The sequence below is a fragment of the Halichoeres trimaculatus genome, unplaced genomic scaffold (assembly GCF_033239565.1).
Source record: "Halichoeres trimaculatus isolate MK-OKI-2021-1 unplaced genomic scaffold, fHalTri1.1 fHalTri1_scaffold_20, whole genome shotgun sequence".
Lineage (NCBI taxonomy): Eukaryota > Metazoa > Chordata > Actinopteri > Labriformes > Labridae > Halichoeres > Halichoeres trimaculatus.
In genome coordinates, this window is record NW_027437198.1 from 7,704,830 (window position 1) to 7,723,386 (window position 18,557).

The following is an 18,557-nucleotide window of genomic DNA, read 5'->3' on the forward strand; positions in this document are numbered from 1 at the left end:
CTATCATGAAGATTTGCTAATGAATGTCAAGCCATATTTGCAGCTGACTGCATGAACTTTAGTTGGGTAAATGGTCATCATTGTGGTTAATCATTGTCCCATGTAGATTGGGCGCCCTCTAGCGGACCGTGTGTAGAACCACCACGTCAGACTGAGAAGAGTGCTGTGCCTTTTCGTGTAAAAATGACCACGAGAATATGTTTCAGACTATCTCCTTTAGCTTTCAATTTGAAGTCCTGTACCTCCTTCAGCTCTGCAACCTCCTGTCACAGTTTGAAAGTGGAACATGATCGAAACAACCGTCGCTTCACCGTCACTCCAGCCAGCGGGACCGGTGAGCACTTCGGCCGGGGTAGACATCCGAGGGCGGAGGGGATATAATACAGCCCGGGGTCTAATTGTGGCCTGTTGCAACACAAACACGAGCTTTGAATTATTTTGCTTATTTAATGTGATAAACTGCTGTAACATTGATTGTTCGCCATCTTCAACCGCTTTGATCTCTTTTGGTTGCGACAGATATTCACAAAACCTCATATGAATATTTGTCAATTGTGTGTAAGTCTACGTGAAAACATGTGCTTTACAGATAAAAACAGCAGACCTCATTGAAACACGTTGATTTTATTCGTCTTACAGTTCGGCATAAATTTGTGTAGGTACAAGTGGCACACTTAACACATTTATGCTTTGCTTGGTACAGCAGTTCAGTACTATCAGCAAGAGGAGGCGAACTAAATTAAGTTGTTTTTGAAGGGAGTCTGGTGCTTCTTGATATGCTTGTCAAATGATCTCTGGGCTTATTCGGTCCCATACAGCATATACATATGCAATACAGGCCTCTATTGTCCCATAAATAACACAAAAATCAGTGGTAACTGCGTCTTCATTTGAAAACCAGAGGTAATTCAACATGATGGGAGGTACAGTGTTTTTATTTGATGTGATTTTCAGGTTTGAGATTGTCATGTTTTTCTTTAGACTCAGTCATATTACGCTTATTACAAAGGTTGCTGTCTTCCCTGTGTCACCTGTCCCCAGTGACTCCAGAGGACCAAGCCACACTGAATTACAGGTACACTGGAGATCAGGAAGTGGATTTGATGTCAACATATGTACCTGAGACTTTCAGAGGCCAAGGTATAGCTGCTCTGCTGTCACAGGTGAGTTTTCAGAGTTAAAACTGGTGTAACAGCTGTTCTATACATCTGTATCACAGTATAATGTATCTAACATTGTTTACAGGCTGCTCTGGACTTTGTGGTTGAAGAAAACCTGAAGGCACATATTTCATGTTGGTACATAAAGAAATACATCAAGGAGAAGCCAGAACATCTTTATAAGGAGCGCTTCATTGCCTGACCAGTGTGTCTGACCAAAGCCTAATGAGGCTCACTACACTGACTCACAAGTGAAGTGCAGCATCATGGGTAAAATAATGGTTGAATTTGACATGCCTGGAATTTTCCTTAATAAAAAGCCTGATTAAATGAGCCAAAGTTCAGTACAAAAACGCTTGATTCTGATTGGTCAAACTTCAATAGCAATGTAAAATAAGTCTCAACAGCAAAAGTGATATCAGTTAAAACCTGGTCACACATGTCAGAGCAAATCAGTCCACAGAAGTCCAGAACATTTCACTGCTGCCTGTTGACACTGTGTCAAAACTGAATAACATAAATGGTACATTTGATATCTGATCCATTCCTGCATTACATGTGTCAGCAGCAAAGCTAGAGTTTGTTTTGCTTGTTGCAACAAAGTTAAACTAGTGGTAACAGAAGCAACAGTGTCCAGACTTCTGATGTTTTCTGCATTTATATTGAAGGGGGTGTTAAATGCAAACCTCATAAGAATAGAAATGTGAACATGAATAATCCTACAAAACTTCTATCTGTTGTGACTTTTCATAGAAAACCACAGAGTGATGTGAATTTTAACATCCAAACAGACCAACATTTGAAATATTTTGTGTAATGTCAACTCCTCTTGGAGGTTTGTAAGAACCTTGCGCCATGGAAATGTTACCTACCTCGGAAATGAAGGGACCGTTTTGTAGCTGAATAAATAAATAAATCATATTTAATGTCATTTTAAAATAAATAAAATAATCTTTGCATCAATATTTTGTGTCAACTTGTTTGTGCAATTAGTTGGTATAGGCATGTTATAAGCAGGATAATGCATAGTGAACAGGTGGTTGATCAAATTACAGTATGTTCAAAGTGAGGAAAGACCCCTCCCCTTTTCATCGGGATCCAACTCACTCTACTAAATGTATAATTTGTGCAACCACCTGTTCACTATACATCATCATACTGAGTAAATAAAATAATTAACTTAAAGTTAATTTTTTCTTAATTATTTATTAGATTTTATGATTATCATCTTAAATATATAGTTTTGTAATAAAGATTTGGTGTAATAAAGATTTGAATATTAAGGTCTTATATGGATGATTTGTGTCACCAAACAATCAGAACCAATCAGAGGCCTTCAAGTTATAGAGTACATATAAACAACCAATCAGAGGGCAGCTGTTTTCAATGAAGTAAGGAGACTTTAAAGGTTTTCTGGTTTGACATCAGACTTAAAGATTTATTTTACAATCTATGGCTGACAGAGCAAGAGCTTTTAAGAAATGAACCCACATGTTGAAAAAAAAGCCCAAACAGCTGTTTGATTTTATCAAACTTTAACCTCTGCATCAGTGTAAAATAATCTGTCTTCTATGGTTTTCTGAACATACATGTGTTTATGTTCACGTTCTGAAAATCTGCCAGCAGAGACGCTGATCTGATCTGCTCCCGAACCGACACAGAAACAGCTCGGGTAAATCTGCCCATCTGTTCCTGAGAGACATGATTATGACACACACACACACACACACACACACACACACACACACACACACACACACACACACACACACACACACACACACACACACACACACAGAAGAATGTGCTTTTTGTTACAGTAATCTCTCCACATGTGATGTGAAGTTGAACAAGTTTGTGGTAGTTTTTTTTTTTTTTTGCTCGCTGTCACGTCTTAATGTGTCTTTGCTCACAAACTGAATGGCTGCTTCATTCATGGTGTTTTAGTGATTTTCTCTCAGAGTGTTTCTGAGGTTCTTCCTCCTGTCCTCCAGCTCAGAGAGAACAAAAGAAGTCAGATTTCAAATAAACTTTATTTATAAAAAAATAACTCCTGACTAAAATCAGTCAGAAAAGATGTGATCAGCAGATTATTGTTCATATTTCTCTCTCTCCTCCCTCAGATGAAATCTCACGGTTGGATTAAATGACTCCTGTAGTGTCACACTGAGTCACATTATTCCACGAAAAGAAAAAAAAAACACTCAAGATCCAGCCACACTGACACACATCTGATCCATGATCCTCCAAACAAACATGCTTAGTCCTGTTAGAGAAAAATACAGTCACAGAGTGAATCCTGATCCAGAATCTGAACCTGATCCAGTAGCACAGAGAGCCCACATTCAACAGTAAGCCTCCCCTTGTGTCTCTGCTTCATCCTCCAGCTCCACCTCAAATGAGGTTCCAGTGGATGGTTTGAGTCCGTTGGCAGGGGGGTCAGGAGGAGCCTCTGGGTCTGTGGGGTCAGAGGTCAGGTACATGTCCCACACCTGGTCGGGGAGGTCCAGCTCCATCATCTTCTGTTTGATCATCAGATTCTTCTCGATGTTTCTCCGCTTGTATTTGAACTCCATGATGGTTTTTGTGTACCTGTTGAGTGCTGTCACCGCAGAGCCCATACAGGTACCGAAAGAGCCCCACGCCAACCTGAGAGCAGCCACAGAGTTAGAGACACTGCAGAGAGTTACTTATGCAGCTATATGGGTATTTAGACAGTATAGAAAAAACTGTTACTGACATTGTTTTTTAACAATGTCAGTAACAGCGTAAAGCAGTTTAGAGCTATCATCTCATACTAAGAAATTCTAACTACACACAGGCTTTTCTCATATCCACAAAATGACATACTAGAAATATTTCCAACTGTCTTTCATATTAATGAGTACCAGTCATCTTTAGTTGGCTGAGAGAGTCATTGTACATGTGGACTGGTTTCAAATCTTTTAACTTTGAGTTTTACCTAATCTATGGGGCACCAAATGTAAATTTTCAGTCACTAATTACAGGAAGGGTTGTCAGTCCTGAAAAACTAGCATAAATTTGAATGTAGCATCTCGTCATGACTCCGCCTAGCCCCTCCTCCCCCTCCCCTTGGAGCTTCTCCAAAACAACACCCCCGCTCACATGCACGAGCGCCGCTGATTCGTGACTATGATTGGGAATGACTGAAAGACGGACTCAGCACATCATTTCATGTTTTGCACTACGTCGAGTCATGTCTTATTTAGAGGTAAGGAAACACCAAAACGTTAAAGCGTAAAGCTAAAAAAGAAAACAATAAACAAACGTGACTTTTGTTAGTACTCGCTACTGTCATGCTAGCATTATCCACTTTTACCTGTGACTCGATATCAGGAGTAAAGCTAAAAAACAAATAGTACATGTACATATTCTCTCGAACTTACTAAATATTATAATTTTATATTATAAATTTTTTTTGCTTGTCATATTCTCTCGAACTTACTAAATATTATAATTTTTTTTTTGCTTGTCAGAGCTCCTGTGGTGAGTTTATTAGACTCTGATCCAGACTACAGCCCAGAGCCAAGTACCTCATCAGGTCAGAGGGGACATGCCCGAGGTCGAGCAAGGGGGCAGTAGTTAGAGGCAGGGGAACAGAGCAAGAAAAGAAAGCCTCCGTCTTTCTTTTCTTGCTCTGTGTAGCCGGAGGAGCAGTTACCAGTAATTGGGGTATGGGTAGTTTCTCTGCCATTCTTCTGCTGAGTGTGAACCTGTACACCGCTAAACTCAAAACACGCATTGACTCAGGGGCAGTGCGTGCTGGTGAAATGTACACGCAGGAGGAGGGCAAAACGGCAGGGCGGGATTTGATTGGTTTAACAGATTGGATCCTAATAGATGTGATTGGCTGATGTTTTCCTGGGTTTTCTCCTGGTGTAGATAGCAGATATTATTCGCTCTCTTTTATGAACACATCATGTATTGCTTGCCATCGGGACATAAAGATCATTATAACCAGTATAACAAAAAGTGTATCTACATCAAACTACCAAGTATACCTACCTGTAATATGCAAAATGTTGGATCTAAATCTAAATCTCACATCGCTTGCCAAGTGTGAAACTAAAGTTTCAACATTTAGATTCAGATTTGACATTTAGATTAAGATTTTAACTTTAGATTTAGTTTTTGGATTTGGATTTTACATTTAGATTTAGAATCCACATCTAAATTTAGGTTAAGCATTTCGTTTTAGATTTATTTTTCATGTGAACATTTTTAACAAGTATAAAGAACATTCAGTTTTGACTGAATCTGGGCTCAAATTAAAGAAAAACAAGCTAAATGTGAGAAGAACTAAATCTTCACTAAATGTCGCCAACAAGCAGTGACTAAAATTTTACATTCAGCGGCCCATACAAATCAGCCTTTTATTATTATTATTTTTTTTTTTCGTCTTTATCTGAGTGGGAGTAGATAGTGCTTACACATAAGACCAGCTGTAGTCCCAAGTCTTTGGTCTCCAGTCCTCTGGTCCCATAGCTACAGCCAGCTGGAAGATGGTAGTAAACATCATGTGGGCCACCATCCCACAAAGACCTGAGGACACCAAACCAGGTTTAAAAACCCTGTTATATAAGCATTAAATCATCATGATAAACATGCTTTATGTTTTACATCAAAGATATGAAAACGCTGATCATTGGTTGATTTAAATAGGAGCTGTCCATGGTGCTGGACTTGGTGTTTTCAAACTCTTGACTCTTTCATTTCATCTTTTTATTCTTCTTTCACCTCCATTGTTTTTGTTCCCATGTATCATCCCTGCTATGGTTGTGTATGAGGTGAACTCTGTTTTCTCTCCCTTACGCAGCAGTCTCTCCCTCCACAGCTGCTTTTCTCTGGATTAACACATAACAACAGGGGGTGGAGGGAGTCAAGGGGGGGAGTATTCAGGAGGGAGCTCCTCTGGGCAGGTCTTGGCTCAGTCCAAACTGCTGCATGAGCTCCAATCCGATTAGTCCAGAAAGCAGTAAATCCCCTTATGAATGCAGAATGGTCAGTAAACGCAGCACGGTCAGCGAACGCAGCATGGTGAGCTGCCGTGTGTTGGCCTGACCCGCTTCCCTCCTCTTCCTCGAGGTTTCACCTCAAACATATGTGATGTAAGTGACATGCTAGTTTCTTCATGTTAACTTCTTTACATAACATTTATCAATACTGTATTTGTGAGGACAGGATACATGAGCTGCGCTAACAGTTACAGCAACCAAAGGTAGCTTTCAGTGACCGATTAAAGTAGTTATCTTTAAATAACACAGGTAGCTAAAGCAGGTAGTAGTTGAGTTACACAGCCTAACATGGGGTTAACACAGAAAACTTCTGCAGACAGTTGTTTTGTGTTTCTGTTACCCTCCCCAGCCTACGGGGTTAAACTCTGTTGAAGAGATTATTTAGAAATGTGAATCTGTGATTGTGTAACTGCTGCCAGACAGACACCTGCTGCAGCGTGCTCACAGAGAATCAAACAGGTAACTGTGTGTTTGTCACTCAGAGTCAAACAGATGAGTGTGTTTGTCACACATGTAGACACATCAAATGAGTGTATAAGTGTAAAAAAGAAAATCCGGTGTGTGCACTTCCAGTGTCTTACCTGAGAGGGCAGTGCACAAGGCAGCAAAGGCACTGAGCTTCAGTTTGTTCATGATGCTGAAACAGGGACACTGCTCCATTGCCATGAGAGCGCCCCCTGTGAACAGGAGGGTGAGGTACAGGCTTTCCGCCACAATACACAACCACAGAACACCTGCACACAGGTGCCACAGGGGATCGATGTAACAAGGAAGACAGAGGTATAACACAGGTAACACAAGTAGCACAGGAAACACAGGTGACAAAGATAACGTTAGAGTTAACAGGTACAGATTTACAGATTACACAGTTGAAACATTCAACAGGTGAAAAGGTAACACATGTAACACAAGAAAAACAGGTGAAACAAATGACAAACACAGCATTAGCTACATAGGTGCCAAGTAATACATGTAAAAAGAGGTGATAAAAATGTATTAGGTTTAATTCAAAATATGAAACAGTAGCTTCTTTGGGGTTCATGAAAAACAGTTTTAACCATTCTGATATCGTTCTGGACAGTTCCCTGAGACAGTCACCTGTTTAACCAGACATGCTGTACACATGTATACCACACATCAGAATGTCTCTGCTATCAAAAGCTTTCTTCAGGAATTTATCACAGAACAAGAACATCTCTATAGAAGAGAAGCAGCGTATTTGTTTTGATTTAGAGCCGAATGAACCCAAACCAGGACGATAAAAAGGGTAGTCAGTGTCAGAGCTGCAGCACTCACAATCAACCAAACTTATCTGTCTGCCTTTAAACTATGTACGTTAGACTTTCAAGTTTCATGTTTTACCTCGTTCATGTTCAGGTGCAATCTCTGAGAAGTCCCGACAGTCAAAGCCTAAGATTAAAACAAATACAAAAATATGATAAAACAAAATGAAATGGTCATTTCCTACCAGTTTGACATTTTCTCACAGTTTGTTTTGTAAAAGTTCCTTTTAAACATTTTAGTATTTTAATTTTTTACCATAAAATATAAGATATTTATTTTAGTTGTGTAAGAAAGGCGATTTTGAATAAACTGTATAATGAAATTAATGATAATAATAATAATAATAAAAATAATAATAATAATAATAATAATAACAATAATAATAATAAAAATAATAATAATAATAATAATAATAATAATAATAATAATAATAATAATTATTATTATTATTATTATTATTATTAAGTGAACAAAAATATGAATCACAGCTTTACACAGGACAGACACACAGTAAAAATGTTCACTGGCTCAGTAACAGTCAGATACTTAAAACATGAATTTTGGTTCAGTTAGTCTTTTTCTACACACTTTAATTAATTCTTTTTCTAGGCAGCTTTATCAAAACTCTAAGTGTTTTATTTTTTCTGCAACACTGTTTTTACTTACCTGTTTGACTTGAAAACGTTTTACTTTTTATCCTGTTTAATGAAAAGTAAAGTCTGACTAGCATCAACTATCAATGTTAGCAATGCTAAAATCTACAAAACAATGAATGGAAGTTAAACTGATCCTTTTCATACATTTCACTGATAATTTAGTCTAAATCTGCTCATGCTTTAGTTTCTCAGATATAAAGTTATTTTCACTGGCTTCTGATTTTTTGTAAAGAACTCATCATGAAGAGTCTCTGAAAGCTAACTCAATCAGTGAGCTACTTTGCATTAGCATCAGGTCTTATTCTGTTCGTATTTAACTCTTCTCTTTGGTGTGAAGTGGGCGGGGCTTCTTCAGTGTAAAGGTTATGTTTCTTACCGTTCATGTCAGCGGCTTGCTCACAGGAGAAAAAGATCCCCGTGTGAAACTTCCTCATGAGGAACTTCTCCTCCCCGGTCTCAAAGATGTACTGCACCAGCCGGCTGTCGTTGATGTTGGAGCTGTTGAAGCGGATGCAAAACCACTGCTTCACCTTCACCGGCGGCCCCGTGCAGAACGGTTTGGGCACCTTCCTGGTCCCCTCGCACCAGTAGCTGGTGGTCACCGCTGACAGGGCGAAGGCAAACGCCACAAAATTAAGGGTGAGTGCCAGAGAAGCCCGCCGGCCGCGCTCCAGCCTCATGGTCGAGGCCCGGCCGAGAGGAGGAAATGAAAAGGCAACTAATCCTGGATTTCAATATGTAGCTGCCGTGTTTCCCAGCAGAAATATCAAATCTTCATAATCTTGTTGGTGTGGGGCACCAGGAGCGGGAATCCTGCACATCCCTCCGCCGGCTCTCATGAAGCGCTTCCACCTCTTTATTGAAAGATTCATTCTGTCCACAGGAACCAGAGAAAACCACGGCAGTCCATCGACACTTCATCTGAACACTGCCTCTCTGCTGCTTGTTCGGCTCATCGCTCCTCCTCCCTCTGATATCATCCATTACAAATGGCAAATTATTCTCCAGACTTCCTTTGAGCACATTAGTACAAAAAAAGATTACTATGGGCTGAGAGTATAATCCTGCCAGAGGTTCTTCCAGCTGATTTTTCTGCGTTTCATGTCTGACATAAGATCAAAGTTTTACAGTCGCTGTGACATAATGTGAAGCGTCTCATCTTAAAATCCATAATCATCAAATCTCTGCTCGTCTGACGTCCTGCTTCGACTCTGTAAAGCTGTTTGAATCGCTCTGTTTAAACCATGATTCATATATTCGGTACATCTGAAAGTGTTCTCAGCGCCTCACTTTCTCCACATTCCACGTTACGTTACAGCCTCATTCCTCAATGGATGAAATTCACTTTTTCCCAAAAAAATTCTACAAAAATATCCCTTAATGACAAACATGATTTTTTCAATTTATTTATTTTTTTCCAAAAAAAGAAGAGTCACTTTTAGTCATTCTATCATTTGTATTATTAATAATCAAAAACTAATACATCACGTGTACATTAGTATTCACAGCCTTTGCCTGAAGCTCAAAATTGAGCTTTTTCCACTGATCATCCTTGCAGCGTTGCAACAGTTTAACCGGAGTCCACCTGTGATCTATTCAGTTTATTGGTTACGATGTGGAAAGGCACACACCTGTCTATATAAGAACTCACAGGTGACATGTCAGAGCACAAACCAAGCATGAATTCAAGGGAACTGTCTGAAGACCTCCGAGAAAAGATCGTCTCAAGGCACAATCTGGGTAGGGGTCCAGAATAATTTCTAATGCTTTCAAGGCCCCAATGAGTCCAGTGGACTCCGTCATTTGCTAATGGAAGAAATTCAGAACCACCAGGACTCTACCTGGTGCTGGAGCTGGCTGCCTGTCTAAACTGAGTGATCCATGGAGAAGCGGCTTTGTCAGGGAGGTGACCAAAAACCTGATGGCCACTCTGTCAGAGCTCCAGCAGTCCTCTGGAGAGAGGAGAACCTTAAAGGACAACCATCTCTGCAGCAATCCACCAATCAGGCCAGAGGAAACTCATCCCTGCTCATCACCTCGACAGTACGTACCATCCCTACAGTGAAGCATGGTGGTGGCAGCATCATGCTGTGGGGATGTTTTTCAGCGGCAGGAACTGGGAGACCAGTCGAATTGAGGGAAAGTTGAATGCAGCAATGTGCAGACACCCTGGATGAGAACCTGATCCAGAGCACTGTTGACCTCAAGCTTGGGCAACCAAGACTTTAGTAGGTGTCCATCCAACCTGATGGAGCTGGCGAGATGCTGCAAAGAAGAATGGACCAAACTGCCCAAAGATAGCTGTGCCAAGCTTGTGGCATCATATTTAAAAAGATTTGAGGCTGTAACTGCTGCCAAAGGTGCAAAGGCAGTGAATACTAATGTACATGTGAGATCTTACATTTTTACATTTATTAAATTTGTCAGATCTGGAACCACCAATTTTGATCCACCTTACTAGTTTTGAGAGTTGTGTCTCTGAGACTGTCAGATCATCTTCAGTAACGTCATGTTCAGAGATTCTTATCCTCAGGGTGACTAATGACAACTTGTCTTTGATGTCTTAACCAGATCCAAAACATAATTTCTACTCTACTTCTGTTTTGTGGGGTGGCTGGAAGGTGTCAGCTAATTTGCAAAACAACAACACAAATGCAGACGTGACAACATAAATGCAAGAGCAAAAACACAAATGTAAAGCCAGATCACAAAGGAAGTGCAGCCACAACGGAAGTTAAGGCTTCAGTTTTCCTAATGGATACAGAAAAATTGTGAAAGTTAGCAAATGATTGTTTCCTTTTTTTTCTTTTACTTTCAGCTATGATAAATATGGCTTTGATGCTGATGTTATGAACTCATCAAGCTAAATATGACATAGTTTTCCAGTAAATAAACCAATGTAAGTACTTTGAAGGACATTACAAGGTCAGACCCCTATGAAGCTTTATTTATCATAGATGAATTCAAAAAGCTAATCATTTACAGGCGGTCCTCGAGTTACCAACGAGTTTTGTTATGAACGAGTTTCGTTCCTACGATGCGATGTAACCCGAAATTCTTTGTAAGTCAGATTTTTACCCCAGATACCACTTTAATTTCTAAAGAACTATCCAAACACATGTATTATACTTTATATTCATGGAAAAACAGATCCTGCTTTCTTTTTTGTGTTCATGATAGGAAAAATGTGAGGATACTGAGGAAATTAGGGAGCACAAACACAGTCTACACCATGACGCGACTTGACACAAAGAGGACGATGCCAATGACTGTGTAGCACTGTGTAGCTGTGTATCCATACACTACAAAGGCTATTGGGCATTGTAGGACCTAACGCAGAAAGCAGCGTAATTTTACATATATAGCGAAATTGTAAAATCGAAACAACGTAAGTCAAGAATTACGCAAATCGAGGACCTCCTGTACTTAATTTCGCAACTTTTCTGTCTCCATTGTGATAGCTAACCTCTTTACTTCTGCTGTACCTCCCATTGTGTTGTACTGTTTGCATTTGTGTTTTTGCTCTTGCGTTCATGTTGTGGCTTTTGCAAATCGTCTGACACCGACCACCATAATTTTGACTAAAGATCTGATTTAAGTGAACACAGAGCAGAGCTAGTCTTCCCTGCCTTTGAGTCAGAGGATTTTTCTTTCATAACGTGGATCCATTGTGAATTCTCCTTTAAACCCTCGAGCTGTCCATCCAGTGAAGCCAACATCTCTCCGAGTAATTCCCAGAATCCAAAGAGACAAAGAGATTACTCTGAACATTAGCCTCCATGTATTAAAAATGTCAGTGCTGTAGTTGATGAAGTAGTAAGCTTGTTGTACAGTGAAAATTTCCTCCACTCATCATCTTTTACATAATAAATACCTGTTGGGGGAGGGGCTGGGTCTTTCTGTGGAATGAGACCTGAGATTTAAGCGTTTGTCCTTCCCCTGAAACGCTCCCAGCACGATGCTGTGACAAAGACTGATGTTATGTGAACGATTATGTGATGATATTTGACTGAATGAAGGAGGAATTGTGGTTCCCTAATCTGGGGGTTTGGATTGACCCTCTCAGACCATGTTCAGAGGATGAAAATCCTGTTAAATTTGTATTTATCGTATGTGTTACAGCGCACAGTATGCTGCAGGATTATGAGGCGTGTGTCATTTTGTTTACCATGGTGTCAGATTGAAGCAGCGGCTCTGCAGCATGAGACACACAGAGGTAATTACTGAAGTCTCGACCTTTGAACTGAGTCTGTTAATCTATTTACAGTGGGGAAAAAAGTATTGAACGCGTCAACTTTTTTCTCATCACATTTATTTCCAAAGATGCAATTCAAACAAAATTTCGACCAGACATTGGTATTGACTCAAATAATCCACACATGAAAGGAAATCACAACGTTCAGGTCCATAAATAATGATTATGTGGAATTAAGTGCGATAACACAGGAAAAAAGTATTGAACACACCATGGAAAGGCTGTATACTTTGGCAAGGAAATGCACCACACCACCTGAAATCTGTCAGTAATTATTACTTGAACTTCCAATTAGTGCAAACCAACATCAGCTGGGCTAGAGCAAATTGATGGTCCTATAAAAAAGGTCTTTTTTTCACCAAACAGTTAAATACGACACACCCCATGATGGGTAAAGGCAAAGAGCTCTCTGAAGACATTCACAACCTGATTGTTGCTCAGCATCAGAATGGAACTGGTTACTGACTTTTATCAAAGCACCTGAATATTCCAGTCAGCACCGTTTGGGGCCATTATTCGCAAGTGGAAGAAGCACCACCTTACCATCAACAGGCCACACACAGGAGCTCCTTGCAAGATTTCTGACCAGGGAGTCAGACAGATAGTCAGAAGAGTACTCAACGAGCCAAGGACCACCCTGAAAGTGCTCCAGAAAGACTTGGAGGCAGCAGGTACAATTGTTACAGAGAAAACAATATGCAATGCACTCTACCGCCATGGCCTCTATGGACGCTCAGCCTGCAAGACTCCATTCCTCAAGAAAAGGCATGTTGTGGCTGGTTTAAAGTTTGCTTAACAGCATCTTGACAAGTCTGTAGAGTACTGGGAGAATGTTGTCTGGTCAGATGAGACCAAAACTGAACTTTTCAGCTTTCATACTACATACCCTGTTTGGAGGAGAAATGGCACTGCACATCACCCAAAAAACACTACACCAACAGTGAAGTTTGGAGGTGGAAGCATCATGGTATGGGGTTGTTTCTCATCCCATGGTGTTGGCAAACTTCATATAACTGATTGAGCGATGAATGGAGCCATGTATGGGGGAATTCTTGATCTGAATCTGCTGCCATCCACCAGGATGATGAAGATGAGACGTGGCTGGACCTTCCAGCAGGACAACCATCCAAAGCACACGGCAAAGTTGACTCTCAAATGGTTTTAAAAAAGAAGATCAATCAGCTAGAATGGCCTAGTCAATCACCTGACTTAAATCCAATTGAACATTTGTGGAAAGAACTAAAGAAAAGGGTTCACCAGAGGGCACCAAAGAATATTCCAGATTTAAAGACAATCTGTGCAGAGGAATGGGCCAAAATCACACCTGAGCAGTGTGGGCCATTAGTTCAAACATACAAGAAGTGTCTGGAAGCTGTCATTGCAAACAAAGGTTTTCCTGTGTTATCATACTTAATTCCTCATAATCATTATTTATGGACTTGAACGTTGTGATTTCTTTTCAGATGGATTATTTGAGTTAATGCCAATGTCTGGTAGAAATTTTGTTTGAATTGCATCTTTGGAAATAAATGTGGTGAGAAAATAGTTGACACTTTCACTACTTATTTTCCCCACTGTATCTATGATACGTACATGCACATACTTACAGTATCATATCTTGCATGGTAACTGTAAAGACAGAGGAAAGATAATGTAAAGAACAAATGATAACTTGCTTGTTAATGCTATGAGATTGCAATTTGTTCTCTTAAAAGGGTTACTTCTGTAAAAAAATTGTTTCAACCTCCTTTCAGATCACAGTTTGCTTTCTAAAGATCATAACCTGTTTCCTTAAGAAGATAACCAGTTCTCTAGAAAGATAAAGTGGTCCCTAAAGATCATCAGCTTACCCCTTCCCAAAGATCCCAACGTTTCCAAGTTTTTAATATCCAGTAGAGTTAAAAAAAAAACTGTTTCACATGTTTATCTGGAGAGTTTTTATTTTGCTCTCACGACAAGCATCAACAGAGGGGAGTTTTTAGAGATTTTTATGGCTTTGTAACATCTTTGTCTCACAGTTTTAATCTCCATCATCCCCTCTGCAGCACATCTACTCTCCCCATTTCTGTAATTACCTTCACTGGCCGTGGTTTTGGCACCACTGCAGCAGATGGTCTTATAATCTGTCCTGAGGCTATCACTCTGGAGACACAGATAATCTAATCCCATTGTTGCGGAGCAATCCAGGATCCACTACAAGCTCAAGCGTCCGGCCACATGTTTGATCACAGTTGGAAATGTCCTGAAAGCAGAGTCCTTTACCTTGAGAGAAAAGAGGTGAAAAGTTAAAGGTCATGAGACAAAGATAAAGAAAAGGCAATCAGGACGCACGGTGTCATCAAATATGATCAAGTGTCACTTTAGGTGTGATGATAGTGAGGTTCAGCCAGGTGTTAGGCGTCCAGCGTCTCATCCTCCTGCTGTGTTCATCCTCTGTTTAGCTGTGTCTTTAAAGGTGTCATAGTGCTGTGACGTATTTATCCTCATAATCTTCAGGACAGCTGTCTGGATTTAGAGAGTGAGAAACATAATCCAGTTTGGCACCTTGAAAGGGGGGACAAGACACAAAAAACTCAACCACGTCCAAAGGTTTTAACCCTTAACCCAGAGGAAAGAGAGTCTGCACTGAGAGGTCGTCGACAGAATGGGAAACACAAAGAGCAGCGCTCTGTCCAAAGAGCTTCTTGAAGAGCTAAAATCCAGCACAAAGTACTCAGAGGTAGAGCTGTGCTCCTGGTATCAGTCCTTCCTGAAGGAGTGTCCCAGTGGGAAGATCAGCAAGGAGCAGTTTGAAGGGATCTACGCAAGTTTCTTCCCAAACGCAGACCCCACAGAGTACGCACGCCATGTTTTTAGAAGCTTTGACACCAACGCAGACGGCACTCTGGACTTCAAGGAGTACATCGTGGCTCTGCACCTGACATCCGGAGGAAAGACTCTGCAGAAGCTGGAGTGGGCGTTTGCTCTGTACGACGTGGACGGGAACGGCACCATCAGCAACAATGAAATCCTTGAGATCGTTCGGGTAGTTAAGGATTCTTTTTTATTAACTATCATTGCTGGAAAGAGACTTAAACTTTTGCAGAAATCTATCAGAGAGCTCACTTTAATTTTCACTTTAATTGATGTCAAAAATAGTAAGATAATGCATCGCTCAATTTTTTTTCTTGTAGAAGAGGTTAATCACTTTTCTATTTTCACCTCTTGGCAATAAAAGGTTAAAATACAAGTATATTTAATATTACTCAACACATTATTTATCAAGATACTTGTATAATATTACCTCCCATGAGTGCTGTGTTTAATATTTTGTTGAAATTATCCTCCCGTAGTCAATTTTCAACATGATTCCTGTGGAGGATCAAAAGAATCTCCCTGAGGATGAAAACACGCCAGAAAAGAGAGCAGAAAAAATCTGGGAATGTTTTGGAAAGAAGGAAAATGGTAATGAGACATTTGAAAACTTCCTGTTTAACAGCTGATGTAGTACTTTAAGAAAAGCATCTTTATCATGTGTTAACGCTGTTATGTTACTTTTTACCCCCAGATAAAATCTCTGAGGGAGAGTTCATTCAGGGTGTGATGAACAACAAGGACATCCTGCGTCTGATTCAGTACGACGAGCCTCAGAAAATCAAAGACAAGCTGAGAGAGAAGAAACAGTAGTTATGGTTTTCATGGGGGCAGATATCCTCCTCTGCCAATGTGCTTTTAAGACTATTGACTTTCTTAAATCGTTTGTCTTTTTCAAGTGTTTCTTTTGTTTATTCCAGCCAAACTGTCAAACCATTGTCTTTTGGGTTGTTTTCATTTTCATTTCATTTGTTGTAATGAAAGAAAAAACTGAGGATGGATGGAGATTCTATTTTTGATTTAATTTAGAACAGAGTATTTTAATTTTTATTATGAAAGTGAAGATCCATCATAGAAATAAGGATGACAAATGTTATGCGATCAGGTGCTACTTTGTCCCTTTTGGAACACCGTAGTTAAGCTGTCGCAGTGTCTTCCTGCTTCCTGCTGCTACCCTGCTGTAGAGTAACACCACTGCATGACAGATTTTAAGTCTAATGCACATTGTTTCAAAAACAATTAAATTGTCGCTGATGTAGTGCAAATTTCAATGCCCAAATTTGAGCTAAGCATGCAGGCGCAGAGTCAGACTGATGCCAATAGGCAGCTGCATCATAAAATCCAACAGAGCACTAATCTATGGTGTGTGAAACAACATAGACCTGAGGATGGATCTGAGGGGCTGTTTACACCACAACGGTTTTAGGGTGAAATGCAAAAGTTTTGTTGCTTTTCAGCCTCCTGTTTACACTGAAACAACGTTTCAGCCGACCTAAAATGCAAACTTTTGAAAACGGACTCCAGAATTGCATTTTTCTGAAATGCTGCCAACACCGTTGCTGTAAACAGTAAGCCGGTGTTTTCAGTGGAAACGGTGACATCACACTCCACTTCGCGCAATTGCATACAACAGGACAACAGTACTGTTATTACAATCGTCGCGAACTACCATGTTGTGCTTGTGCTCCTCAATCTACTCAATCTGCTGACTGTCTTCATACAAAATGTGCATCTGTTGCTCCACTTTTGCTCTTAGTATTCCCCAATACACCAGATGATCGGCTCAACTCTACTTAATGATGATAAAGATAATGTTACCATGGCGGCGCTCACAGTATCTGCGGCTAACTGCTCTCCCAACCAGTGCGTTGAAAACAGACTTATAGATGGTCTTAAAACCAGATTTAAAAGACATGAACTCCTCCGGATAGGACATACTGTTTAAGTGGAGATCTACCAAAAGCGTCTTTTGGACAAGACAGTTATAGCGCCAACTAAGGCTCTGACATGCTTACTACAGTCCCTTGTCATTTTCATGTAAAAGTGGATTTTTTTTTACTGCGTTTTAGCATTTTTAGATGAAACATTGTTGTGTAAATGGGGCCTGTGTATACACTGTACACTGTGTATGCTCTGTCAGTGTAGCCCCACGTTTATTTACTCTCAGTTTCATTCATTACTTTGTTGGTAATAATGAGTTTAACAAAGCAGCTTAAAAAGGAGTTAGGCTTAGGTTAACAATCTGCCTGATCAAAATGATTAAACCGATTAAACTGATCCTGTTAGACAATGAAGGTCAGCTCATACAAACACACTCTTCAGCCAGAGTTAAGCTGTTGTTACTCTGATTACTTAACGTGTCTCACTTCAAATTCAGACACAGCGACATCATAACCATCCTGTTTTTTAACGTACAATCTCAGTGTAGACATTTTTCATTACATGCAGGAAATATGAATGAAGAAAACTGCAGTATTTGTAGAGAAATGTATAAAGCTAGAGGACCAAAAGTTTTGCTAATTGGCTAATGGAGTGTTTGGAACTGTGTTCACACTGGAAAAAAATAAAATCTTTCTAAGTGTTTTTTCTTATTTTCAGTAGAAAATGTCTATTTATTCCTGATATGAGCCACATTCACCTGACCAGTCCAGAAAAATTGTCTTGTTTCAAGTTATTCAAAGGCAAAAATAAGGTCTGAATTGCTTGTAACGAGTAAAAAATAATCTGCCAATGGAACAAGAGAAAAGTTACTTGTATTGAGACATTATTCTAGTTTTAGCAAAATTTCAAGCATTTTTTCTTGTTCCATTGGCAGATTATTTTTACTTGTTACAAGCAATTCAGACTTCGTTTTTGTCTTTAAATAACTTAAAACAAGACATTTTTCTAGACAGACCAGTTGAATGTGGCTTATATCAAGAATAATAAGACAATTTTTACTTAAAGTAAGGCAGAAACACTTCACAAGATTTCAGTTTTTTGCAGTGTAGATCCGCTGTTACTCCACAGACACATCCCTACCTGCATTAAATGTGATGTCTTGTTTTTGTTTTAAAATATGAAAATTAAAAAAGAAATCCTTGTCTTATTGAAATTGGGTATAAAAAGAATTCTGTCTGATGCTAAGCTAGGCTAACTAGCTTGTAGCTTCATATCTGCAGACAGGCATGTGAGGTATCAAACTTCTCATCTGAATGTCAGTAAGAATGTCCCAAAACTCTGAGCTGTATTATTATGAAGAGTAACTGTACTTTATTTGACATGACATTACATAATCCCCATAATGCTGTTTGTCCTTAAGCTGGTTTAGGCC

At 39.7% G+C, this 18,557-nt stretch overlaps 3 protein-coding genes across 3 annotated transcripts; 2 read left to right on the forward strand and 1 right to left on the reverse strand.

Annotated features, from left to right (window-relative positions):
- Positions 1-108: 108 nt before the first annotated feature.
- LOC141809774 (protein NATD1-like) lies at positions 109-2,123 on the forward strand. The gene is made up of 3 exons (XM_074696961.1): positions 109-334; positions 1,042-1,163; positions 1,246-2,123. The coding sequence occupies exons 1-3, from the start codon at positions 184-186 to the stop codon at positions 1,360-1,362; spliced, it is 390 nt and encodes a 129-aa protein (XP_074553062.1). The 5' UTR covers positions 109-183; the 3' UTR covers positions 1,363-2,123.
- Positions 2,124-3,283: 1,160 nt separating this feature from the next.
- LOC141809899 (germ cell-specific gene 1-like protein) lies at positions 3,284-9,057 on the reverse strand. Its single transcript, XM_074697131.1, has 5 exons — positions 8,513-9,057; positions 7,559-7,606; positions 6,778-6,930; positions 5,612-5,723; positions 3,284-3,809 (listed from the first exon to the last, which is right to left on the reverse strand). Exons 1-5 carry the CDS (start codon positions 8,814-8,816, stop codon positions 3,506-3,508), a joined length of 921 nt encoding a protein of 306 aa, XP_074553232.1. The 5' UTR covers positions 8,817-9,057; the 3' UTR covers positions 3,284-3,505.
- Positions 9,058-13,961: 4,904 nt separating this feature from the next.
- On the forward strand, positions 13,962-17,841 carry rcvrna (recoverin a). Its single transcript, XM_074696774.1, has 3 exons — positions 13,962-15,416; positions 15,724-15,835; positions 15,939-17,841. The coding sequence occupies exons 1-3, from the start codon at positions 15,036-15,038 to the stop codon at positions 16,055-16,057; spliced, it is 612 nt and encodes a 203-aa protein (XP_074552875.1). The 5' UTR covers positions 13,962-15,035; the 3' UTR covers positions 16,058-17,841.
- Positions 17,842-18,557: the final 716 nt, after the last annotated feature.

Coding starts and splice junctions, on each gene's coding strand:
- LOC141809899 (XM_074697131.1), bottom strand. CDS start 8,816: ATGAGGCTGGAGCGCGGCCGGCGGGCTTCTCTGGCACTCACCCTTAAT. Junction 6,931..7,558: donor TGCACCTGAACATGAACGAG/GTAAAACATGAA, acceptor ACCTGTGTGCAG/GTGTTCTGTGGTTGTGTATT. Junction 5,724..6,777: donor CTTGTGCACTGCCCTCTCAG/GTAAGACACTGG, acceptor TGGTGTCCTCAG/GTCTTTGTGGGATGGTGGCC.
- LOC141809774 (XM_074696961.1), top strand. CDS start 184: ATGACCACGAGAATATGTTTCAGACTATCTCCTTTAGCTTTCAATTTG. Junction 335..1,041: donor CACTCCAGCCAGCGGGACCG/GTGAGCACTTCG, acceptor ACCTGTCCCCAG/TGACTCCAGAGGACCAAGCC. Junction 1,164..1,245: donor TAGCTGCTCTGCTGTCACAG/GTGAGTTTTCAG, acceptor CATTGTTTACAG/GCTGCTCTGGACTTTGTGGT.
- rcvrna (XM_074696774.1), top strand. CDS start 15,036: ATGGGAAACACAAAGAGCAGCGCTCTGTCCAAAGAGCTTCTTGAAGAG. Junction 15,417..15,723: donor AAATCCTTGAGATCGTTCGG/GTAGTTAAGGAT, acceptor ATCCTCCCGTAG/TCAATTTTCAACATGATTCC. Junction 15,836..15,938: donor TTTTGGAAAGAAGGAAAATG/GTAATGAGACAT, acceptor TTTTACCCCCAG/ATAAAATCTCTGAGGGAGAG.